At 39.0% G+C, this 24,945-nt stretch overlaps 2 protein-coding genes across 8 annotated transcripts in view; one reads left to right on the top strand and one right to left on the bottom strand.

Moving 5' to 3' along the window:
* The first annotated feature begins 852 nt into the window (after positions 1 to 852).
* Positions 853 to 6,392, top strand: LOC113053493 (interferon-inducible double-stranded RNA-dependent protein kinase activator A homolog). Its single transcript, XM_026218583.1, has 8 exons — positions 853 to 961; positions 1,285 to 1,451; positions 1,577 to 1,658; positions 1,741 to 1,804; positions 3,210 to 3,327; positions 3,412 to 3,506; positions 4,660 to 4,822; positions 4,908 to 6,392. Exons 1-8 carry the CDS (start codon positions 948 to 950, stop codon positions 5,063 to 5,065), a joined length of 861 nt encoding a protein of 286 aa, XP_026074368.1. The 5' UTR covers positions 853 to 947; the 3' UTR covers positions 5,066 to 6,392.
* Positions 6,393 to 7,068: 676 nt separating this feature from the next.
* LOC113053492 (oxysterol-binding protein-related protein 6-like) overlaps positions 7,069 to 24,945 on the bottom strand; it is a 57,943-nt gene continuing 40,066 nt past the window's right edge. For 4 of the 7 annotated variants that reach the window (XM_026218578.1, XM_026218575.1, XM_026218580.1 and 1 more), the window contains 12 exons: positions 24,386 to 24,493; positions 23,660 to 23,797; positions 22,721 to 22,808; positions 21,908 to 22,161; positions 19,462 to 19,599; positions 16,102 to 16,165; positions 15,946 to 16,024; positions 15,713 to 15,860; positions 12,581 to 12,725; positions 11,739 to 11,865; positions 10,154 to 10,276; positions 7,069 to 9,844 (listed from right to left, as the gene is read on the bottom strand). In XM_026218578.1, the coding sequence (XP_026074363.1) occupies positions 9,736 to 9,844; positions 10,154 to 10,276; positions 11,739 to 11,865; positions 12,581 to 12,725; positions 15,713 to 15,860; positions 15,946 to 16,024; positions 16,102 to 16,165; positions 19,462 to 19,599; positions 21,908 to 22,161; positions 22,721 to 22,808; positions 23,660 to 23,797; positions 24,386 to 24,493 (1,521 nt within the window). In that variant the 3' untranslated portion in view covers positions 7,069 to 9,735. The remainder of the gene's footprint in view (positions 9,845 to 10,153; positions 10,277 to 11,738; positions 11,866 to 12,580; positions 12,726 to 15,712; positions 15,861 to 15,945; positions 16,025 to 16,101; positions 16,166 to 19,461; positions 19,600 to 21,907; positions 22,162 to 22,720; positions 22,809 to 23,659; positions 23,798 to 24,385; positions 24,494 to 24,945) is intronic. The other 3 variants (XM_026218582.1, XM_026218577.1, XM_026218581.1) reach the window with 1 other exon arrangement.

Here is a 24,945-nt window from a genome sequence, read left to right on the forward strand (position 1 = left end):
TTTCCCATTTGAGATATTTTGTTTAGTTGTTGAATGTTTAAGTGTGACAGTCTGAATGATGTTACTAGCAGAGAAGGGCATAAATACATGGAAATGTGTACAAATACAAAATACTGTGTGAAACACCCATTTAAAAAACTAATTCAAAATTTTTTTGTGGAAAAATGTAATTAAATGCAAATAACAGTACATTTTTTCCAAATGTTTTAATATACAAAATACAAAAAAAAAAAAAAAAAAAAAAAATTATCTGAAATACTGCCCATCCCTGCTAGTGCAGTCTGAAGCTTCTTTTTATTGTGCCAAAATAAAGTTTAAATCTGAATCCGGTTGGTTGCAACCATAAACGGTAAAAAAAAAGGTTAAAACAAATCCCAAAAGCGTAGAAAATAAATAAATAAATAAATAAATAAAGTTACAAGCACTTCCACACGCGTATGAGAGGTGGAGCCAGAGATGAGATCGCAAACTCGGGTAGCTACATGAATGGCTGTCAAAACCACAGATATACAAATCTGTGTTCAAAACCGTCAGTCACCTTGGCAATATAATGATAGAAATGAATTGTCTGTGTCATTAAATGAACCACATCTGTCCTATCAAAAATCATCCTGACTTTTAGAATTCACTCTGAAGGCATGTCATGCTAAATCCACTAAAGATAAGCCTCTCTGACACTCGGCTTTATACAGTGGCAAGTTGTTTACACACAAAATCGGCGTGCTTGAAGTGTCTCTAATGTAAATTAATATTGAAAAGAAGCACATCCTAGTCTCGACTTTGGGATTCCGCCAAGTTACGCGTGATCGCTAACATTGGGAGTTTCCCTTGTGGGAGGCGCTCTGGCGCAGTACCGTGCAGAAGGCGGGGCTTAGAGTCAGTATAGTGGAATACTATTGGCCAGTGAGTTTGCCTATCAACGCAGAAGCGGCGTACGCATAGCAATAATGGCTGATTCTCAGTAAGAACCTCTTACATTTTGACATTTAATCTTATTTTCTACTACTACTACATTCACACATATATGTATATATTTAACAATTGTTGTTTCCAAAACCCGTACGCGTCTGTTTAATGTAATATCTGAGGTGGATGGCAGACTGCAGGCGGAATGTTTTGTTTATGTTATAATGGAGCGTCTCTGACTCAGTGGCCAATATCTGCGTTACATATTTAGATGTGTTTTGAGGCTGTATTTGTACTAGTTTCTTTAAATCGCTCTCATCTAGCGTCTTTGACCCATTATTATTCCGTCGAGGTATTAATATATATTTCTCGTCTCAGTGTCATGGCTCACCAGCGCTGTCAGGAGAAGACACCAGTCCAGATCCTGCACGAGTATGGCATTAAAATCGGCCGCGCGCCCGTGTACGCGCTCCTCCAGTCTGACGGAGAAGCGCACCAGCAATCCTTCATCTTCAGTGTCACCATAGGAGAAATCACATGCAAAGGTCTGACACTCACACACACACACACACACACACACATACACATGCTCATTTAAATACCACCTAGTCAGAGTGTAGAGTATATAGTGCACACTAGGATTCTAATACATACCATTTTGTTCTTAAAGGTCGAGGAGCCACTAAAAAGGCTGCAAAACATGAAGCTGCAGAAGCCGCATTGAACTTATTGAAACGAGACACCCGGCCAAAGTAAAGTAGACACTGTAGATAGTGATATGCGCTGTTAAAGATCAGCACCTTGAGTTAAGACTGTTTTCTGAATCCTCCGCAGTGATCAGAGAGATGGTGTTTCTCCTGAAGCCGGAGACGCATCCAATCCTGTAGGAGTCCTGCAGGTACTGTACCTGCTCAAGCACCAGCCGATGATGATGTTGGCTCAGGAAATTCAGGGAGCTGTTTAAATTTAAAAAGAAATTCTAAAAATGACAGTGTTCTATTTGGATGTACTTTCAAATATAAATAATTCTGTGAATTTTCAGCAGAGTCTCCAGGCTTAAGTGTCACATGATCCTTCAGAAATCACTCTAATATATGCTGATTTATTATCAGTGTTGTTGTGCTTGATAGTTTTTTTGGAACATGTGATAAATTTTTCAGTTCTGCCTGCGCTTCTTCAAGCCAATATAAAGTTTATCTTAACTGAATTTTTTAAAAATCTACAGTATTTATTATTGTGGTAGAGAGTGCAATGGCATGCGAAAGTTTGGGAACCCCTTGCAGAATCTGTGAAAATCTGAATAATTTTCAAAAAATAAGAGAGATCATACTAAATGCATGTTATTTTTTATTTAGTAGTTTCTTAAATAAGATATTATGCATAAAATATGTTTGCATATAGTCCACAACACAAAAAAAATGTCTGAAATTATTAAAATAACCTTCAAAAGTTTGGGAACCCTTGGTTCTTAATACTGTGTTCTGTTACCCTCTGAGTCCCTTGTTTGTTCTGAACAGTTAAACTGAGAACTGTTCTTCAGAAAAGTCTTTAAGGTCCTGCAGATTCTTCTGTTTTCCAGCATCTTTGCATATTTGAACCCTTTCCAGCAGTGACTTTATGATTTTGAGATGCATCTTTTCAGACTGAGGACATTTGAGAGACTCAAACACAACTATTAAAAAAAGGTTCAAACATTCACTGATGCTCCAGAAGGAAACAAGATGCATTAAGAGACGGGGGTGAAAACTTTTGGAATTTGAAGATCAAGGTAAATTGTACTTAATTTGTTTTCCCGGGAAACATCTTCTGTTGCTTACGAAGGGCAGAACTAAATGGAAACAACAAAATAAGAAAAAATTGAACATCATCTTCGTGTTTTCAAGTTTTCACCCCCCAGCTCTTAATGCAATGTTTCCTTTTGAACCTTTTTTAATAGTTGTGTTTGAGTCCCTCAGTTGTCCTCAGTGTGTAAAGATGGATTTCAAAATCATAAAATCACTGCTGGAAAACGTTCAAATATGCAATGATGCTGTAAAACTGAAGAATCTGCAGGACATGGAGGATTTTTCTGAAGAACAGTTCTCAGTTTAACTGTTCAGAACAAACAAGGGACTCAAGCACAACCATCACAAAACAGAAAGACAGTCATCATGCATATGTAAAAATAACATGCATTTAGTATGATCTCTCTTATTTTTTGAAAATGATTCACATTTTCACAGATTCTTCAAGGGGTTCCCAAACCTTCGCATGCCGCTGTATGTGTTTGTTTCGAGTGTGTTTGAATGCTGCTGTGTCGTCAGGAGCTGGCCATGCAGAGAGTCTGGTGTCTGCCGGAGTATGTGGTGTCTTTGGAGACCGGGCCGGATCACATGAAGGAGTTCACTGTTACCTGTCGTCTGGAAGGCCTGGAGGAGTCAGGTGACGTCAGCCGCTCTTCGTATTGTGATCGCAAGCTACACATTATGAGTGGAAATTAATCAATGATGTGCTTTTGCTCTTCAGGCACCGGCAGCTCCAAAAAGCAGGGCAGACGCGCAGCAGCCGAACGCATGCTGGGGAAACTACAGAGTCTGTCCGGATCTCCCGAGATCACATGGGTTAGTGACATCCATCTGTTCACTGATGCTTTGGGATTCTTATTTTCATTTATTAGTTTAAATAAAGACTAACTTTGTGAAAACTGCCAAAAGATATTAATGCAAAGATATGTGCAAATAGATCAAGTGTAATAAACTAAACATCAAATGTGTATTTTGGATGTTTTCTTTCCACTAGTCATGTTATGAAAGCTATATAACTCAAAATTGACCAGTGCTTGAAAAAACTGGTTTACATTGCATTTCTATAACAAAAGTAAATGATGAAGCCATGGTACAAAGGCAGTTTTCATGTGACCTTTATGAGTAAAAACAAAGAATATAAAAGAAAAATCAGCCCCTGGAACAATAAAAGAGCCTGAAGGTGAAGGAAAGACTCTTAAATAGGATTTGATGTGTCACCTTGGCTCATAAATTTGTGCTCTTAAGCCGATTCCATCAATATTTCAGCACGAGGAATTGAATGAGTCACCATCAAATCATGAGGTGCTTCCACTCACAAACACAAAATGATCAACAGGGGACAGAACTGTGGAGGAGCGGGGATTTAAAGGGATAGTTCACCCAGAAATTAAAGTTCTGTCATGAATGACTCACCCTCATGTCGTTCCAAACCCATAAGACCTTCGTTCATCTTCAGAACACAGTTTAAGATATTTTAGATGACATCTGAGAGCTTTCTGAGCCTCCATAGACAGCAAGGTAACTACCACATTCAAGGCCCAGAAAGGTAGTAAAGACATCATTAAAATAGTCCATGTGACATCACTGGTTCAGCCATAATGTTATGAAACTATGATAATACTTATTTGTGTACCACAAAAAAAGAAAAGAAAAGAAAAGAAAAAGACTTCATTTAACAATTTCTCTCCCGTGAGTCCCATCTACTGCCATTATAACACATGGACTATTTTAATAATGCCCTTACTACCTTTCCTGGCCTTTACTGTGGTAGTTACCTTGCAGTCTATGGAGGGTCAGAAAGCTCTCAGATATCATCAAAAATATATTGAGTTCCGAAGATGGTTTTGAATGACATGAGGGTGAGTAATTAATGAAAGAACTTTCATTTTTGGGTGAACTAACACTTTAAATCAGATCAGATGCGGTCAGGTGTCCAGTTTTGACCCATTGTCTCTTGTGTGGTCCCCAGAGCCCTCCGTCTCGCGTGTATGTGGAAAGCTTACGGCAGGCCACAGGGGAGAAGATGTCCCTCCTGAGGAGGACGCCGCTCAGCATCCCAAACACAGACTACATTCAGATGCTGCTGGAGATCTCACTGGAGCTGGGCTTTCAGGTCACATACGTAGACATCGGTCGGTTCTCGTTTCTCAGTTTGTGTCATTTTATGTCACCGGGGCTGGATATGTGTGATATATCGTGAATGTGTGTGTTTTGCAGATGAGCTGACCGTGAACGGCCAGTACCAGTGTTTGGTGGAGCTGTCCACCCGGCCGGTGACGGTGTGCCACGGGACAGGGATGACCAGCAGTAACGCCCACAACACCGCAGCACATAACGCCCTGCAGTACATCAAGATGGTCGCTAGTAAACTCTAACAGCAGGTCCGGGATCAGTGTGCACATGATTTCTGACCTGCACGTACTGACCCCGAGCCTGTTTCACACAGCACACACAAAACACATACTGACCCGAGACCAGACTCGCTGATGAAAATAAATGAATTTCTGGATTACAACACTGAGTTTATTCTTGGTTGTTGAAAACCGTTACATTTACATCCGAATATACAGTGAACCTCAAACTGGATGTACTTAGTTTTTTTGATTGTCACTACATGAAACCTGACTGAAGTACTCATATATATATATGTATATACTTTTTTTAATTGCTTACACCCTCAAACCTTTCGCTCATATACCATAACTTCAGACCAAGTTACAATCAAAATCAAAAACAACCTGACCACAAAAAAAAAATTCCCCCTTGCATTTCTGCTTACAGTATTTTGTAAATCTATTCTGAATATGCACACAAGTCAAGTCACCTTTATCTCTTATGCTTTATACAGCGCAGAATGTTTCAAAGCAGTAGTTACAAATTCAAACAAGCCTATAATGTCATTATACAGATCAAGTTAGTTCAGTGTTGATTCAGTCCAGTTTTATAACTAATGCTCATCAGTTGTGCATACTGTATTTACAGTGTATTCTTGCACACACGTGTGTGTGGGTGCTGTGACACAAGATAGTACTTTAGATAGTACTGTCAAGATAGTACTTTACTTGCAAAAGAGTTGCTATGCAAGAACAATTTTTTAAAGTTTAAATTAAAAGTTAAAAATTCTTTTGATTTTGCATGATAGAGTGTGGCGAAAACAAGCCATAGTTTCAATAATTGTGTAAGCAATTAAAAAAACATCAACTGTAAGGTTTACAGTGCGTTCTCGAGGCTCATAGAGCAGTGAACGCTTTAAACCGGTATCTGTGATGGTTAAACGAAGCTTCGCAATGCATCGCAAAACGTTTTTCACTACGCTGTACGGTGTGTCCACCTACTGGTCATTACTGTGTATAGCACACAACAAACTTACATCCACTGGTTTCATCAGATTTGCTTCTTTAACTCATCTCTTTTATTTAGACAAGTAGAAGTGAATCTTTTATTTATTTTATTTTAGTTATTTGATTATAACTATAACAAAGTTTGTTTGGGCTTTATATATTGGGGGAAACAATGTACTAAAGAAAACCATGATGAAGTGTGAATACTGTTACATGAATAAACATCTTTTTTTTTTTTTTTACACAACAAGCTTCACTACATGTTGATATGGGTGCCGCTGTGTGAAACAGGCCTTCATGGACAAATACATGGACTGCACTCATTTGGCAAATAAAGATACATCAAACCTATGAGTCTTCAGTTATGGTTGTCAGTTTTTGTCATATCTAATTTCATAGACCTGCTGCAACAACCTCACTCATATACGATTTTATCTTCCCATTGTATTGTTTTTTCTGTATGAAACTGTTTACTACATTGGCCGTGTTGTCATTGTCATGTGACCTGCCAGCATCTGTTGCATTGCTTCACTAAAATAAATAGAAAAACAAGAAAATATATATATTTTTATTAAATATATATTAGCTCTCTGAGGGCTACACTGTGCCATAGAGGGCTAATATAAATAATAAAAATAATTTATTTTGTATGCTCATTACTTTGGGCCAGTGGCAAAGCATGGGACCTTCAACATCAAAATCTTTTTAGCCTCTGTCCCATCAAATAAAATTCACGTGGAGCCACAAAACCTGTTTGATCCATAAAATGAATGTTTTACATTAAGTTATGTCACAGGTCAGGGGCGCAGCAATCATTTCATAAGTGAGCGGGTCAGAAATTACAAATTTTATAATAATAATATTTAATAGTATTGACTTTGTCCAGTCATTAATCAATAATGTCAATAAATCCTAAAAATAAATCTTAAGTGTCAGTTTTGGACTAATGGCCCGGCCTCCTCGGGACGTCTCTTTAATCTGAGGTTCTGAGTTTTAGTTGCATACTGAGATTGATAATAAACAACAGACACAGGTCCTGACTTGGAACATAAATATGTATTTCTTGCAATGCATATAGATGTGAAACAGCAGGTCTGGAGAGTGTCCTAATAACACGTCAACAGTGGAGCACTGGAGCAGCTGTGAACAGAGAGACGTCACCGTACAACTGCACTTCTTCAGAGGACAGCTGATCACATCAATAAAACTCCCACACACAGTGCAGGACGTCTCAGTGAGGATATCATGAGATTGAAATGAAACGCTCGTTTTAATAAGGCATCACAGATCATTGGCAGGCTTTGACATGTGTTCATGCAATGTTGAGAAACTACCAGCAGATGTACTCACTACAGCGTCTTTCCCTACACAAGAAACTCAACCTGCTATTTTTTTCCCATCATCATCTTCTCTATAAGCTTCAGAAACATTCAGTCAGATGAGCTCCAGATCAGCAATCATCTCATCTTAACAGAAAGAACAAAACAACAACAACCGTCACAGAGAATCTGTAATATAAGAACTCCACATAGTTTTGTAGATGCACACCTTCATTTCCAGCAGTCTGTGTTTTATGGTGTCTTTTGGGCTCTACAGGGTCTTACCGGGGGGAAAAAAGTGCATCAGTGTGCAAAAGACGATGTTTTGTGGATGGACCGTCCTCCAGTAGTGTGTTGATATGGTTTCATAAGCGTTAAGGCACAGTGAAGGACTCAAACACTGACATACAGCTCTAGTAATGGGTTCTTTACAATCTACTTAAAATCTTTACAACTATCTAAAAAAATTAAAATCTGCTCAGTTGAATCGAACGCAACAAATTACACAAGAATGCTTTCACGAATGACTTGTTTGATGAATGAGTTTCAGATCAAATGTAATAAACGATGGATGTTCGCACTAGAATACTAGTGTACTACATACTGCATACTTCACTGAAGACTGACCGTATGGATAACAGCATGCATTGTGCAACACTAAACATTTAGAAACGTATTCTGCTACACTGTTGTTGTCACATGATTCATCATCTCAGCATGTTTAATTCAAGAAGTGATGTATAAGAAATAAAAAAAAAAAAAAAAATTGAATGCAATCCATGTAGAAATATCTTCCCTTTCTGTAGTTTGCATAACATGCATGTTTTCAGTTTGCGCTGAACATATGACTGATTCATCTGGAGTTTTGAATTCGTAACGCATACTAGGATACTTCATTTACGACTTCTATATGTGAAAAAAAAGTAATTTCCGTGACAGATTTCAACATATTTATTAACCAGTATTTACTCAGACTTCCAAAAGTCACATTTATTTTTCTAAATATTATCATTAATATCCTAGACTTCACTGAATTAAACACATGGTGAGGTCACGTGAAAATGCAGTACATTACACGAAATGTTACAGCATACTGTGTAGTATGCACACTACTGACATCCATTTCCTATTTGTAGTTAGCAGAGATGTGGGGTCCTGAAGTATGCAGTATGCAGTAGCACTGAGACGCCTGTAGAGGCCGCTGTCGTTTTTGGGTCACTGGTGCAATCAAGGTATAAATCACTCCACATGTCTCCTAAACCCATATGACTTTAGTCAATCTTTTAAACACAAGTGACGATATTTATAATGAAACCTGAGAGGTTTTCTTCTTTCCATTGAATGACCAGGTCACCAAAAGATCCTACAAACACAACAAGCTCATAAAGGCATCACTTAAGCATATTAATAAGATAACGAAAATTGTTTTACAGCAACTTTATAACCTTTTTGGATCTTTTAAGTTTTGGTTACCCATATTTATCAATGGAGGGACAGAAACCACACAGGTTTCATTAAAAATACTGTGTTTTGAAACTTTATGGGCATGAAAGAACACGAGGGTGAGAAATTAATGACAGATTTATCACTGTCGGGTGAACTTTATATGCAACGTGCGCCTGACTTCTCTCTCAACCAATGGTGTGAGTTTGGAGCGAAAACTAGCTGGAATAATCTGTTTCGCAGGGCACGGACTAGTTTTTCTGAAGGTGGCGAGTGCTTGTAGAACCTGCTTGGAAAAAAATCATTTCTTGAATTTGATTTGGTGCCATTAGTGGTGCATAAATGTCCCGTTTGCTTTAAAGAGCACTAACGAGCCAGAGATCCAGGGGTCTGCGAGGGCTTCTGGGTCCAGGATCTCTCTTTCAGGCTTGATTCTTTGGAAAGTTTTGAAAGGTGGCATGCCACTGAACACGAGGAGGGACAGCTCGACTTCAGTCACAGCTTTGACTTCCAAAACAATTCCCTTCTTTCGGTTGTTTACAAAAATAGAGCTAAAATTGTCGAAATGTTGTTTTGACGAGTTAACGTAACCTACTGCCGATGAAAGCTGCCGTCTACACATGCAGAATGTAGCCAAAAGAGCAAATTCAGTCCGTCTAAACCCAGAAGTTGAGGGAATTTCACTAAAAGCGTAAAACTATGTTGTTGAGAAGCGACTTCTTAAGGCAAGCACTTAAGAGGAAGCACGACCGGCTTCATCTGGACAGCTCTGCATCTCTCTTTTACTATGTAGAGGGAAACTATTGAGACAGAGCCTGCCGAAGGGATGAGGAGAGAGGCTTTTTATACATTTATTTTCAGTCCGGAGATAAAATCCAAATCTAGAGGGAGGTCCTGTTCTGCATAGTAAGCGTCTGCAGTCAGCAGTGAAGGCGTCTGGATCTACCACAGCTCAGGGTTTTCTAGTTTGAGGAAGCCGGGGTCCTTGCGCAGTTCCCAGTACGTGTTGTTAGACACCCATCTCTCCCTCTGGTGACTGTGCATAACCTTCCTGTTACACAGAGGAAGCACAGCTTAAACTCACATTGGGTTAGGTCTAAAATATTTTCTTAACCCTCGTGCTGTGCTGAAAATGCTTTACCTTATTTAGTGTTTTCCCGGATGAAAAATGGCCAGCCTTCGTGTAAATCTCTCATTATGCTATATTATCACCAAACCTTGGGTTCAATCTTTTCATCAACTTGTTTTATTTGAATTAGCACAGGGTTTGTGTTTCTTTTTGGAACTGACTGATCGTAGCCCTCAATGATGTGAGTTCAATAGCAGAAGAAGAAGAGGTGAACGGATGAAGTGCACTCACTTAAAGAACCGCGGCTGGTGTCTGATGTTGTTCTCCTCCAGCCACTTCCTCCTGTTTCTCTGCTGCTCTTCGATTCTTTGTTTCTCAGCGGCTGCCATCTGGACATTTCCTTCCTCCAGACACCTGTGAGACACATTAAAGCAGAGCTTCACCACCGATGATTACTCAGCGCAAACTTTGCTCCACGGGTTTCTAGGAGTGTGGAAAGAGCTGAACTAAGCCAGAAACTCTCTCAGGGAGCAGAAAAATAAGTGCGATACAGTTTACGATCGAGTTTCATGACAAAGTGAGATGAAAGACTAAGCATTTACTTAGTTCTCAATATAACTCAATATTTCATATAGATCAAATGTAAGAAAAAGAGACCAGATTTAATTTAGGATTATTTATACACTATCATAGTATTTATTAATATTTTGATTTAGGTTTAAACTTTTTATTTTAAGTTTTTATACAGTTTTATTTTCAAAAATTGTGACATTTTTATTATATATATATATATATATAGTTTAGTACTCAGTACTTCAATTCAAAGCCAACATTTCTATTTTTATTTAGGTATTAAACATTTTTAATCTAAAATGTATATTCATCTAATATTTGTATTATATTTTATTTTATTTCAGCTTTATTTAAATTAACAAAAAATATGCATATAGTTTAAGCTTTAGTTATAATAAACAACAACAATACTAAAAGGTTTTTATGTGTGCTTTTTTTTTGTGACTGTACTAAAGCATAAAAAAATACCATTATTTTTTTGCAGAAAATTTGCATAAACATAAGTTCACATACATATTTCTTTGAAAAAATATGGTTATTCTACTTTGAATGTGTGTTCTGTGTCAGAATGTCTGATTTTGTTTTGCTCTGTGATTCTGTCCACTGTAAGTTTAACCAATAGAATGTCAACACCTGGGTTGCCAGATAGCACACAACTCAACGTATTGCAGCTATAGAAGATCACAAATTCTGCTCAAACTAAAAAGTCTTCTAATAAATCGCTCTGTGACCAAAAAAATATTAAAACATGGATAAATAAACTCATCAGCTTACAGTTTAACGGTCATTGCCTTCTACTGTCAATTGCGCTCATTCTCGTTGAGTGTCTTAAAATCTGGCAACCTGATTGAGCATTGAGTCTGAGGAGGAGAATTGACTTTCTCAAATATTTTTAATCTGGACTGCAGTACCTACTGTATATCAACTGCTAGCTGTCAATATTACATACTGCACCTTTAAACTATAATTTTCTGTCTGTTCTGGTACGCAAGATTTAAGTCACTCTTCCTAAAACCACCTGCCAACCACTAGTATTAGCAAATAGTGTTATAGTCATAATACCAAGTGGTTTTCTGGTCAATTTGTTACAAAGCAACTGACTGGAATTCATTCTTTTCATGAACCGTCTTGAAAAGCCACAGCTGTCAAAGCCTTTCAAAGATAAGCAAGGCTTTATGGAGTCCTTCAAAATTAGGTCCAAATCATTTCTAGAAGGACTTCTTCTTTTGAGGCAGTGGATCACTCTCCCGTGCCACTAAACATATTATTACAGTAAGAGTGTAATTTGAGACAATGCATGTACCTCTGGTCCGGCCTGTATCGAGCATCTGTTGGTGGCAGCAGCTCCTTCAGCTCAGGACAGAGCTCATTGAGCTCTATGGCAAACCTGCTGAAGCCGTAGTACAGCTCATAATCTGTAGGCATAGACCCTGGACACACAAACACAACATCGGTTTACACACCGAAGAGAGTCAACACTGTAAGTGGAACATCAGCATTAGCATTAGCATTAGCATTAGCATCTCACTCGCAAGCATACGACTGCCTTCACAACATCAGATCTTGTATTGTGTAGTGTCATAACTGCAAATGACTGCTAAATTTAGAGCATTTATCAATTTCCAAATGGCCATTAAAGTGCAATTGATTAAATTACAACCGATCTGAGAGCTGTTTATGTACTTTCTACCACAGTGACCACAGTGGGTAGTTACTTCTCAGCCCAAGTCACTCACTCACTTTTTCTCCTTCACTAGACAATAATAATACACTACTGTTCAAAAGTTTGGGGTGACTTTGATTCAAACAGTAAAATAGAAATGTGAATATTGAATACTGCAGTATAAAATGACTTAATTTTCAGCATCATTACTCCAGTCTTCAGTGCCACATGATCCTAATGCTGATTTGATGTTCAAGAAACAGTTCTTCTTATATAAAAAACTCATAGGCATCTCAAACTTTTGGTAAATGTGAGACATAGGTCCGAAAACATGTTACAGACACTGATTTTTTTTAATCAGCAGACTTAACTTTAACTTAAGGAATTTTTATTACCATTTATTTATTATACATTAACATTGTGCCAGTCTATTTTTGCTAGAAGCTGGCGAATTTCGATTCTGGACCCGTGAGTGTATGTACCTGGTCTCCAGATGCATTTGGCTGAAGGTGGGACTCCACAGTACAGACCCTCATGCCATTTCCCAAACAGTCTGTGAATGACTTTCCCCTCCTGCTCCATCACTGATCCATGCACCTCATACAAATTCGAGCTCCAGTAGTTTCCCTTGACCCAAACACACATACGCATATTCTTACCAACCCAACACTTCTGAAAGGTAGTGTACATTTAGTGAAGAGTTCATTACACTTATTGGTTGTTTTCTCTAAATATGATGTGTGTAAATATATAGAGACAACTGTCAGTCAGTCATTCATAGGTTTGTTCACCAGGTAAAGTACATTACAAACTATGTAAAACAAAGACTGTTCATCCTTTTTGGCTGTTAAACTTATCTGAAAGCTCTAGTGTATGTGAGTTTGCACATACACCAGCATCTAAACCACTGTTCTCATTCGATTTCAAAGGCCCTACTATCTAAGCTGTTCTTTTGGCTCTTCTGCAGATCTGGCACCAGCACAGCACTACTGTATAATAGACAGGGCGTCAGAAGTAGCGAAAGTAAACTCAACTCAGCTAGTGTACCATTCACATGTTCATTGTGGACATAAGCAAACCAGTTCTTATTACAACTATTAAACTAAAATGGTAAAAACCAGCATACAGATGAATAATGAACTGAACTGAAAAATACTAATAGTAGTGCTGTCAAAAGATTAATTGTGATTACTCTAATTAAAAATAAAACTTTTTGTTTGCATAACATATGTGCGTATACTGTACATATATACATGTATACAAACACATGCATGTACAGTATATATTTAAAGGGGGGGTGAAATGCTATTTCATGCATACTGAGTTTTTTACACTGTTAAAGAGTTGGATTCCCATGCTAAACATGGACAAAGTTTCAAAAATTAAGTTGTACGTTTGAAGGAGTATTTCTGTTCCAAAAATACTCCTTCAGGTTTGTCACAAGTTTCGGAAAGTTTTTTTCGAGTATGGCTCTGTGTGACATTAGATGGAGCGGAATTTCCTTATAAGGGTCTTAGGGCACTTCTGCCGGAAGAGCGCGCGCTCCCGTATAGCAGAGCACTCAGAGCAGAGGCATTCACTGATCAGAGCGAGAGCATCACGAAATGTCACAAAAGAAGTGTATTTTTGGTTGCCAGGGCAAGACAACCCTGCACAGATTACCAAAAAAAAAACAGCATTAAAGGACCAGTGGATGGAGTTTATTTTTACAGAGCATCAATGGAGTTGTGCAAGTGTTTGTGTTTGTTCCCCTGCATTTCGAAGATGCTTGTTTTACAAACAAGGCCCAGTTTGACGATGGATTTGCATATCGTTTATTTCTTAAGGATGATGCAATCCCAACGAAAAAGGGTCACGATCGTGTGTTGGAACCGCAGGCGGTGAGTAAAACTGCTTCAAATATCTCTGCCTCCTTGTTAGTGCGTCCGCCTCCCATGCCAGAGACCCGGGTTCGAGCCCCGCTCGGAGTGAGTCGTTGCTGCTGCTGCTCTCGTTCAGTTTCAGCCTCGGGATCTGATTCTGGATCATAAATATACGCTGAATCTGACTGTTACCCATGGTTGTTTTGGTTGGTTTTTTCCTCACGGTGTCAGAGCTTCCAAACGCTCTCAACGCAAAAGCTTACTCGCGCTCGTGATTCTTTAGCTCCGCCCACACGTCACGCCTCCAACCGGTCGTGTTTTCCCGGGAAAAATCGGTACAGACTATCTTTCTCTTATGAATATAATAAAACTAAAGACTTTTTGGAGTTATGAAGGATGCAGTACTACTCTATAGGTACTCAAGATTAACAGGATATTGAGTGAAAACGAGCATTTCACCCCCCCCCCTTTAAGAAAAGTATGTTATGTTATATATTATATATATATATATATATATATATATATATATATATATATATATATATATATATATATATATTAGGGCTGTCAAATGATTAAAATTTTTAATCAAATTAATCAGAATTTTCAGTGGATTAATCAGGATTAATCACTATTTGCAATTACACCTGAAATGCATACCAAAAGATAGATAACAGGACACAGATACATAATTTTCATGTATTGATTCGTCTATATGTGGTTCTTTTTTTTCTGAATTTCAAAAGTTTAACATTTACTTATATCAAATTTACCTGAGCACTATATCAAACCATGCCATTTAACTACAGATAGTGTAAGAGTTTTAGGTGAACCAGTGGTTAAATATAGCCACATATCTATGAAATTATGCATAGAGAAACTCGAAAGAATGAACTCAGAAACACAAACATGCGCCCTCTGCACTCTGGGCACTCTTGTTTTTGGGAGGTGTTCATTTGCTCTGCCACAATACTTTAGGATCGATATTTTCACGTTCTGCAGGCTTCAATTGCCAGTTAAACCAAGTAAAAATGCATATGCTTTTCCAAACAGCTGTAATTTTCGCTGCATTGCATGCAGACGTTCTGCGCATGCGCAGTGTGAAACACAGAACGCTATAACAGGAAGAAGCTCCAGTGTATCAACTACCAAAGTCGTCTCTGTTTATCGAGCTTGGCATGAATGTATTTGAGAGTAACTGGGTAAAACCTTAAGCTTCTTCTGTGTTTTCGTCACGGCGCTCGCCGCTGTTTTTTACTATCTTGAGAATTCAGAGATCGACGAAACTTTCCTGACCTGAATAATTTGTCACACTGCGCATGCATGAAACCCGTTAAAAAATTTGACGTAATTAACGACAAACAACTAATTAACGTCGTTAACGCGCTATTTTTGACAGCCCTAATATATATATATATATATATATATAATATAAGAACATAAATGTATATACATTTAAATATGTTCTAAATATATACTTTATGTGTTTGTATTTATATATACATAATAAATAAACACACAGTACACATACATATGTAATATAAACAACAACTTTTCATTTTGGATGCGATTTTAATATAAAATAAACTAAAACATAAGATGTTAGTATTTTGTTGTATTTTTCATCATTTTAATCACAATTATTTTAATATAGCTACATTAAAACTAATTTAAAACTAGTGCCCCTCTAGTGATGAGAACCAGGACTTATTTGTGATATATATTTATATGCTGCTGCAGATGTGCATGTACCTTCACAAAGGTGAGTTTGCAGATGCAGGTAGTGTTGCGGGTGTTTCTGATCGTGACCTCCCCGTAATGTTCGATCCATCGCCTCCCGCTCAGAATGTTGTGGACGCACGTCGTCACCTTGTTCCACTCGTAGTGATCACCATAACTACTGACACATGCACAAAGCATGATGCTAAGAGTCACACAGTCAAAAGGACAGATGCAGGCCGAATAAATAGTGCAGAGAAACAGACCTGGGCAGCATGACATTCACTGTTCCGATGGGAAGAATCTCCATAGACTTCCCCCAAAACTTATTCTTCCATCTGACGTCTGGAGCACAAGCACACACATACTTAAGTGTGATAAAAAAATGTGCATTTAAAATATGGGAGTGGAATCAGCCTTACCCTGCCAGAAGGTGAAGTTCTGTGACTCACAGTGACAAGCGGAGATGGGCGGATGGTGGCTTACCTGTAAACAGACAGGAAGACATAATCTCCCGCTAGAGTTTATTAATGAAGCACAGCAAGTAGCAATTCTACAGCAAAATGAGTTCACATAAATTAATATAAACTAGATTTACACTTTGAGCACAGACAGATTTTTTTTAAATTGCACATACTTTGTACACTCAGACAGCCATCCTCGGTCTCCTTCCTTCACACACATCAAACTAAAGAAATACTACACTGTTGCCGAAACCCGGGAAGGAAGGAGAACGCCATCGCCACGATGCAAACTCTGCAGGTGTAGAGAGCGCTTGCCATTTGCGGAGATCATCACATCGAGTAGACACTCGAGGGTCTACATCAAGAAAAAACCACAAAGCCTTGCTGGACTTGCAGGCAGACCAGGACCATCATCCCAAGCCATGATGCAAGCCCCAGAAGACTGCCCAACAACTTGCCTGTCCAAAACCTCCTGGTGTTCACAGACTTAAAATGGGCAATCCTCCAGAGTGTTGGCCTCAGTCTAGAACAATACCGTCAATGCTGCCGTTCGTTGGAAATAACGGAAGCAGAACAACCCTTTGTCTTGGCCCAGCAGCTCCGGGACTCTTGCCACAAATGGCCGTTGGTCAGAGGAAGCGACGCCGGGGCAATCCTCAACAAGGTGGTACTGGAGCAGTTTGTTTCCCATCTTCTGAGGAGGATGGCCTGGTGAATCCAGTGCCAATGGCCAGCGTCGCTGGATCTGGCCATCCAACTGGCGGAGGACCAGCTGGCGGCATGCTCCAGGGTCGACAAACCCCTCCCATCTATCTCTCTCTTACCCTGTTCCTCTTTCTTCCTCTTCCACTAAACATGTTTCCGTTCCCAGGACCCGGTTTGCTGGGCCACCGAGGGCCGCCCCGGGGAGTGGGGATGCCCCACTCGCAGGTTGGAGTGCCGGGATCCAGTGGGACGATTTCAGAGGAACCATGCGGCTTGGCGAGGCTAAACCTCTCCAGTCGCGATAACTTTCCTCTGGAACAATCCCAAGACGAGACGCTCAAACATGCATTCGAACAGGTTCGTTCCATCGATGGGCAGATCCTCCAATCTGAGATGCCATTATTAAAGACAGGTTGCATCGAGTGACCCAGGATGCTCAGACAAAGGAAGATACAACCCAATTGTTGTACCACGGAGCCATCGGAAAATGCTTTTCCAGATGGTGCTTTGTAATCCGATGGTGGGGCATCTAGTGATGCCAGCAATGTTAAACCGTCTAATGACCAGATTCTTTTGGCCAGGCATACACGAGAAGGTGCGCAGATGGTGTGCGTCTTGTTGGGAATGTCAGTGCTCGTATTACTTCCAACTTCAAGCTCCAAATTGTTAGCAAAGTGATAAGGACAGCGAATAGGCGATCTCAATTATGAAGTAATACGAACAGACAGAGACAATTCACGGCAAATCTATCACCCCAACCTCCTTAAAAAATGGAGTTTTGCTTGTGATGGCAGTGAGTGGAGAGGAGGATCTTGGGCCGGAAGCAATTGTCAAATCAATATCTCTCGCCCTGGCCCTGGGGGGGATCACCTCTCGCCCTCGCAGCTCATTGTCATCTCACGTTTACAATCGGAGTTTGTAGATGTTTTATTGAGACTGAACCGCCCGCTCCTGCACTCTCCAAGCTCACCCTTCGCTATTACCTCCCGGAGTGGGAGTTCACCCTCTGTTCGGACCATGCGCCCCTGCAGTGGCTCCACTGCATGAAGGACACGAATCACCCGTGGGTATCTCACTTTACAGCCTTTCAAATTCAAGGTGATTCACAGGCCGGAGGCACAGATGGCTGTGGCTGACTTCCTCTCCAGGAATTGGGGCTTGCAGGCCGGATGTATAGTTTGACTGACAGTGAAGATTTCAGAAATAGTGACACACATCCAAACTTTAAATGAGGATAGTTAGAATGTGAGGGCTGTAGATACAGCTTTGAATGCGACTAGCTCAGTGAGTCCCATACATTGTTCGGTTCCGGTTGCAGAGTCCCTAGAGCATACTTGCGGATTAAACACTGCTCTTCCATTTCGACTAAACAATAAATAGGTTCTCCTCACTCAGTGACGCACTGAGAAACATGTTGAAAGAGCCCTAGTTATATGCGATTCTATTGTACGGAACGTGAAAATAGAGACACCAGACACCATAGTCAAATGTTTACATTTTAGCCAATCTGAAGCTGCACTTAAGCTGCAATTTGGCCATTCAACCCGTTGGCCAGTCCATTGAAGTCCATTATATGGAGAAAAATCCTGGAATGCTTTTCTCAAAAATATTTTCGACTGAAGAAAGAAAGACATTAACATCTTGGAAGACATGGGGGTGAGTAAATTATCAGGAAATTTTTATTATGGAAATAAACTATTCCTTTAACCTGGCTCACACATAACATACAATCACTTTTCTTTAATTCTAATCTGATTGTTAGGCTGCATTAATTAGGTCAACTGGAACCGGGAACATCAATAACACCGGGAACACCCATAACACCCATGTACTTGCTACATTGCAAGAAGAATGGCATCTACGCTAATACTGGTCTATTGGTGTCAGCTATCCAGATAGGATGGTGGATTAGCACCTAAACATGACCTCTACAGCTCTGAATGTCAGCGCAGACCATGTCAACTAGACGAACCCTAGAGACAGATTTGTGACACATCTTGTGAAGACCTCGTGGGCCATCAGCTCAAGACCACGAGAACCAGACATGTCCCCTACTTAATCTGACATGTGTTATAGCCTGGAAATATACCAAACCATGCTGGTTTCATCTTGCCAGAGGAGAACTGGCCCCCCGACTGAGCCTGGTTTCTCTCAAGGTTTTTTTTTCTCCATTTTTATAACAGATGGAGATTGGTTCCTTGCTGCTGTCACCTTTGGCTTGCTTAGGCTTACTTTAACTGATAAACTGTTTTATATTGTTCACTTGCATTATCAGCACACGTTTTTCCTGGTTCACACAGTTTAACTGTTTTGACACAATCTGTATTGTATAAAGCGCTCTATAAATAAAGGTGACTTGTCTTGTCAGTCACACACATTCTGTGGGAAAGTTCACTGCTGACAAAGACCTTTTTCAAGTCACACAGGAAGAACCTTCGCCAGAGGACTATTGATGGCCTTGCCTCCCTCAAACACACACAATGAAAGTGGTGCAGTGCTACAGTGAAGGACAGGAACTCACCTGGAACAGATACTGCGGCTACTAGACGTGTGTGTGTGTGTGTGTGCATGTGTGTGTGTTTGTGTGTGAGAGAGGGATGCATTAATTCGTACCTGTTCAGAAAAGAAGCAGAATCCTTTGTCCTCACGGATACATTCATACGTTTCCCCCAGAAGGGGGTTAAAGGGTTTGCTGCCTGCTCTATAATAGGTGGATGAATATCCTGAAACTGCAAACGCTGCAACGATTGCCTGCACACACAAACAAAGCAACCTGTCAATACACTCATTACAACTGAAACCATGGAGTCCAGATAGACTGTGTGCTCTTTATACAGAGCAGTGCTTACTGAAACAATATAATGGGATAAATGTGCCTTAAGAGAGCATTATATCAACACAAACACAGTGTGTGCATGGTTTTGGGTCGAATCGAAATATTTTTGTTATTATTTTCATGACAATTAACCACATTACCCCCCAAAAAATCTCATTACTCTAATCATTAATAATAATAATAGTTATATGATGATGATGATGATGATAATTATTAAAAGACCAAGATGGCGGCACGTACACATCGCGAGGCTCAGCATCTCTCCAGTTTTTTCAATTTTGCAGTATTTTTCCTGCTCATCTCGGGTCTGTTTGAACCGAATGCAATTGGAGACCCTCCAGAACGCCCTAGGCTATGCACACTACCCAGCCGGCCGGAAGTGCTCGGTGGCGGCGTCGAGATAATAAAAAAAGGTGGGGGAAGCACAACGGCATAAGAGCTAAGCTAAAGCTAACACCGCTCTGGCTCTCTTTACCCAGCATTTTCCTCACTAATGTGTGGTAACTGGTGAACAAAATGGACAAGTTACTACTTCACATCATTCAGAGTAAGAGACTTTAATGTCATGGTTTTCATAGAAACAATGGCTACAAGGCCATGTACCCAATAATGCTATTGAGCTAGCTGGACGCTACACGCCATGTACCCATTTATAGGACAGCAGATGACTCCGGAAAGACCTGAGGTGGTGGACTGTGCTTTTATGTTAACAAAGTTTGGTGTATGAACTTGGTGTATGTCATTGTTGGGAGATACTGCTCAGCTATCCTAGAGTTTTTCATGGTTAAGTGTAGATCTTTTTATCTGCCATGAGAGTTCACTTCCATCATTATAACTCCAGTCTATATTCCACCAGATACTAATCCCAAGCTTACTATGAAAGAACTACATGCAGCCATTAGTAAACAACAAACTGCTCATCCGGAAGCTGCTTTTATTATCGTGGATGATTTGAATCACTCCAAATTAAAGACTTGCATCCCAAATTCCATCAACATGTTTGACGAACAAAAAGAGCTTGTAAGATCAATTTCAGATTTAAATCTTTGTATAAACTTCTTTACAGGGTAGAACCTGTGTATGAGCTTAAAAGAAATTTCCTTCACTTTGTCTGTGAATTTTTTTTTTTGCGGTAGAGACCAGGTTTAATCACCGTGAGTGCTTTCCATTATGCCACTGAGTGACATCTGTACTTCCTGGTCAGGGAGCACCTGTCCATCAAAAGCTCACTATCCAATTAGAGAAGATCACTGTTAAGCCCACCCCCATGATAAATTTGTGTCAAAACACCAAACGAAAAACTGCGAAGCGTAAGCGAAATCTGTGGCAGTGCATCCAGAATCCATGATTAGCCAAAACGAATCTTTGAAAAACATTAACAAAGAATGAAGCATATTTGAAGACCCAGTTAAATTTGTGCGACTGAGTAAATTTTTTTTCTATTTCATTGTTTTTTTTTTATATTATTTTTATATATTTTTAATAGTTTCTGAAAAAGTTACGATCGGTTTTATAAAGTTTCTTTCATTTTAGGTGAGTTCATGAACATTTGTTCCCTGCTGGAAGATCAAGGTAAAACTATTTTTAAAGTAAAAAAAATTTACTTGGCTGGTATATTCCCATTATTATCTGTTTCAATCTAACAGTATGGTCTTGATGGTTGACCAGCTAGTCTACTGACTAGTAAACTTGATTTGACATGGTGGACCATTGTAGTCAAGCTTGTTACAATGGACAGACTGTCTTGGACAATCAACTGGGTACATTCTTAAAAATAAAAGGTCTCAAAAGTTTTTTTTTTTTTTTTCGCAGTGATGCCATAGAAATTTTTTTAATGTATGTAGAACATTTTGTAAAATTAAAGAAACTTTTTATGGAATTGAAAGATTCCATTGATGTAAAAAATTCTTAATGGTAACATTGATGCCAATAAAGAACCTTAATTTTTAAGAGTGTAGTAACCAACACAGCTGCCATGTTGCCATTGCTCACCCAATAATGGAAAATCTGTAATTATTTACTCACCCTCATGTCATTCACCTCAATTTTGTTCATCTTCAAAACTCAAAAAGTTTGTTTGTTTTTTAATTGAGGGAGAGAAATCTCTCAGGTTCGTTTGTGATTTAAACAAAAGTCTTATGGGTTTGGAGTCACGTGAAAGTGAGTAATTGATGACTGACCAGTAATTTAGTGTGAACTGTCGCTTTAAGTGCTGGAGCGTACCATGCGTTCATAGGGGTCGTCGGTGTGAGCTGCTTTATCCAGTAGCTCTGTGTACTCTAGCTCCTCACACATGTGCTGCAGTGTGTTCAGCGGCTCATTCAGCTCCACTGGCATGGACACTTTCGACAGGTCTTTCCCGATGTTGTTCTTCAGGATGTTCCACAGGTTAATGTTGGAAGTGTCAGGGGCGGGAGCAGGGAGACACGTACGTCTACCGTTACGAAACGCACCACTGGCCAGATCACCGTTAGGCACTGAGGGAGAAAAGCAAGTTTACTCATGGGATACTGGGGTTGCACAATTGTAGTTTACTGATACTAAAGCTAAAACCATGAAAAAAACATTTTGATACTTGAAATAAATTAAACATTAACTGAAATAAAATTCTACAGTATCTTACGTTAATTAAATAAAATGTAACTACTGTAATGTGAATATATGTGAATGTGATTATATGTGAAATGTAATTTAATTTTGCTGAAAATAACATAAAAATACAAAATGTAAACAAAACAAAAAAGAAAGGTAAAACAATCTATTGATTAAATATTTTAATTATTTTTATATATTTTATATTCACATTACAATAGTAATAATTGTACATTATTTACACTGAATACTGTAGATAATATATACTTTATGAGTGTGGATGTGTGTGTGTGTGTGTTTGGATCTACTGGAGGGAGAGAGCATATGCATGTGCATGTCTGTCTGTGTGTGTGTGTGTGTAACGCAAAGGTCATGTGTTCCCGTCAGGACGACGTCCTGCTCTAATGAACGGAACGAAACGAGGAGGAGGGAGAGCAATCTTACTCTGTCTGGAAACATTATCTGTGACGCTGGCATTGTCCTCTGAAATGTTATCACTTACATCGCTGATGTAAGACTCGTCATCAGAGGCCTGAGAGAGAGAGAGAGAGAGAGAGAGAGAGAGATGATGTATCTCACTGTCTTTCATTTTGCGCAGTGCTGACTAACTGTAAAATGTGTGTGTGTGTGTGTGTGTGTGTGTGTGTGTGTATGACCTAATACAGTACAGTGTGCAAATAAACAACACCTAAACAAACAGATCATGCTTACACAGACGACACTGACAGCTGATAAATCCTAACTGATAATTGCAATGATTCACTTGAGCTTGACTGGACACATCTAATCATGTTTACTTATAATTATTTAAGTAATCAAAACTATGAAATAATACTTATATGGGAAAATATGGGAATAATCTACTGAAACTCATATTTAAGTTGATCTGATATCACTGAGAAATGCTGGTTTAAATGCGTGCACTTATTTAAATATATATATATATATATATATATATATATAAATACCTAATCGACTTGATTCATTAACTGAACTGTGGAAATTACACAGATTTTAAAATCTATTTCAGATAAATGGTCTTCTTTTGAACTTTCGGGAAAAAAAAAAAACTTGGTATAATGGTTTCCACAAAAATATTAAACAGCACATTTGTTTTCAAAATTGATAACAGTGGAATTCAACTTTGCCATTACAGTTATAAATTACATTTTAAAACAGATTCAAATAGAAAATTTCACAATAGTACTGTTTAACTGTACTTTCATCAAATAAATTCAGCCTTAGTGAGCAAAAGAGACTTATTTCAAAAACATTAAACAATCTGGATAAACCCACATTTTTGAATGTGGTTTTATTGTTTCACTTTCTGCATTCAGCAGCAACAAGATTTTTAAATCTTTAACGTTGACACACAGTTCTCACCTCATTCTCTGATGAACTAGCAGACAGAAGCACCTCGTGGGCATCGAAGAACTCAGACACTGACTCTGACATGGAGAGTCTGCTCTCATTGGCCACCTGCTGAGAGAGAGGGATGCCCACGTGGAGCAGCTCATCTTCCTACAAAACACACAAACATACATGATTAAAGGATTTCACGGTTACTTCAATACGTTCCTTGCAGATTTGCATGTTTTGAGCTAAAATGTTCCAAAGACAGTCACTTGTACCAAAGTCCACTGCACAAAGATATACATCCTGATGTGAGGAGCACAAAAAGCGGAAGGATTTAAATCTTATAGTAAGTGAAAGCCTTGAAACACAAAGTCTGCTGCCAGTAGTTAAACACATGGCTGATCAGTACGAGCAGCCTTCTCGTGGGATTCATTATGTCTAATGATTGCTCTGTTTAGTTGTTTTGCAGCCAAAGTGTATGAGGCCAGAGTACTGAGTGTCGCTTTCTATCTGAATCATCCTTTAAAGACCCAAACCAGAGCAAGTGTACAAGAGTAAGAAGTGAGATTTCAAGCTAACAGTGAATGGGTGATCAACCCTGTAGCTCCAAGCCTTTTTATGGTATTCTCAACTGTATAATAGCATATACTTACCAGCCTATTTTCCAAACAATTTCCAAGCCACAGCGTCATTCACATGAAACACATTTCATCATAAAGAACTCAAATTATTGAGAGCAAAGGTGTGTCAGACCTCATTGGGGCTGCTGATGATGTTCACACTGACGATCGGTTCAGACAGAACTGACTCAGAGTTGATCCGGTTCAGATGGGTCTTGAGCTCAGCATTTTGGGACAAGGCCTACACAAACAGAATCATAACAAGTGAGCAGACGAGTGTGTGAAGGGTCATCTAATTCTGATCAAATTTTTTTTTAAATAATTTTCTTCTGCTCTCCAAGGCAGCATTTATTTGATCAAAATACAGTAAGAACAGTAATATTGTTAAAATAACAGTTTTCTATTTAAATGCAATTTAAAACTGGTGCTGTCAAACGATTAATCGTGATTAATCGCATCCAAAATAAACGTTTTTGATTATATAATAAATGTGTATGCACTGTGTATATTTATTATGTATATATAAATACTCAAACATACATGTATATATTTAAAAAAAAAATACATGTACTGTGTACATTAAACATATGCATCCACTATTCATTCATCCAACCGCCAGAGGGAGCCGTCTCCCGAATACTGAACACTGTCGCTTCTTCTCTCATCACTTCCTGTCTACACCTGTTATAAGCC

Source organism: Carassius auratus, chromosome 34 (genome assembly GCF_003368295.1).
Source record: "Carassius auratus strain Wakin chromosome 34, ASM336829v1, whole genome shotgun sequence".
In the NCBI taxonomy this organism is placed as follows: Eukaryota; Metazoa; Chordata; class Actinopteri; order Cypriniformes; family Cyprinidae; genus Carassius; species Carassius auratus.

Coding starts and splice junctions, on each gene's coding strand:
- LOC113053493 (XM_026218583.1), top strand. Junction 1,452..1,576: donor AGGAGAAATCACATGCAAAG/GTCTGACACTCA, acceptor TTGTTCTTAAAG/GTCGAGGAGCCACTAAAAAG. Junction 4,823..4,907: donor GGTCACATACGTAGACATCG/GTCGGTTCTCGT, acceptor TGTGTTTTGCAG/ATGAGCTGACCGTGAACGGC.